The sequence below is a fragment of the Emiliania huxleyi genome (genome assembly GCF_000372725.1).
Source record: "Emiliania huxleyi CCMP1516 unplaced genomic scaffold EMIHUscaffold_10377, whole genome shotgun sequence".
Taxonomy (NCBI): domain Eukaryota; phylum Haptophyta; order Isochrysidales; family Noelaerhabdaceae; genus Emiliania; species Emiliania huxleyi.
Genome location: NW_005202192.1, coordinates 1 through 1,107, shown reverse-complemented (window position 1 = coordinate 1,107; position 1,107 = coordinate 1). Strand labels below are relative to the sequence as shown.

General features: G+C 64.9%; 1 protein-coding gene across 1 annotated transcript; it reads right to left on the bottom strand.

Annotated features, from left to right (window-relative positions):
- Window positions 1–67: 67 nt before the first annotated feature.
- On the bottom strand, window positions 68–692 carry EMIHUDRAFT_260083 (hypothetical protein; the record flags this gene model as incomplete). Its single annotated transcript, XM_005792979.1, has 2 exons — window positions 68–103; window positions 129–692. The coding sequence occupies 2 exons, from the start codon at window positions 690–692 to the stop codon at window positions 68–70; spliced, it is 600 nt and encodes a 199-aa protein (XP_005793036.1).
- Between the last annotated feature and the right edge of the window lie 415 nt (window positions 693–1,107).

Genomic DNA, 1,107 nt, shown 5'->3' with positions numbered 1-1,107 from the left:
CGCCTGTCCTTCCCCCCGTTCTCGTCGGGCAATCTCATCTTATTGTCCCATCGATGTTTTAGGCTGGCTACAGCCACTTCGCTCCACAGCCGTCCCGCCACCCCTGCCGTGTGCGATCCCGGCCTCACCGTCTTTCGAAGTTGTTCGCACACCCACTCGTGTGCGCTCTGGCGCATGTGCCCGTATGTCCGTCGGTCCGATATCTCCCTCTTCTCCGGGTCTTCTGCCATCTCCTTTCTCACTGTGTACATGCACGGCCGAGTTCGCACCGCGTCCCGCACCACTTTCGAGGCGTCCTCCGCGTCGTTATTTCCGAGGTATGCTGTCGCCACCGCGTCGGCGTATGCGTTGCAGGCTATTCCCACGTGTGCTGGCACCCACATGAAGACCACCGCCTCTAGCTTCGATCTATAGTAAGCGATCGCCTCCAGCAGTCCGCCTCTCTCCCAGTCCCTCAGACCTTTCGGCGTCAGATGATCTTCCTGGGCGCAGCATTTGTTTTCTTTCTTACCTCGGCGTGAGTCGCCGAGGGGCCAGCAAGTGGCTGTGGCCCCCATGAGCTGAAGATGCTGCCCGGCTCCCTCTCCCGCGTTGACGAGCAGGCGCCTGCGTATTGTCATCCTGCCGATCCGAAGGCCTTGTTTGATGGCATCCACCACAACGAGGCCTCCGTCCACTCCGCGCTGAACCATCCGAGGGCGCTCGAGGAGTGCCTCAAGCGTACGGGCGTGTCGCCAGCAGAGATTGCCAACAAAATCGATCCCGACGGGGACCGACGGCCGTTGCACTGGGCGGCAGCTCGCGGTCACACCCAGTGCGTCCAGTTGCTCCTCGAGGCCGGCGCAGACCCGCAGGCACTGGATGTTCACGGCGCGACTGCGGCGCAGCTCGGGATGTGGCACGAGGAGTGCTCCGCTCTGCTTCCGTCGATCTCGGCGTATCCGGCGGCGGCGGCGATCGTGGCGGCGCAGGTCGCGGCGGCGGCGGCGAGCTGCTGCGCAACGCGGAGCGACTCGTTCGGGACGAGCGGCTCGTGCCAGACAAGCGGCTCGTGCTCGAGTAGCGGCGCGGCGAGCTCGCGCAGCAGCGAGCGGCTGCGGCCGGGCA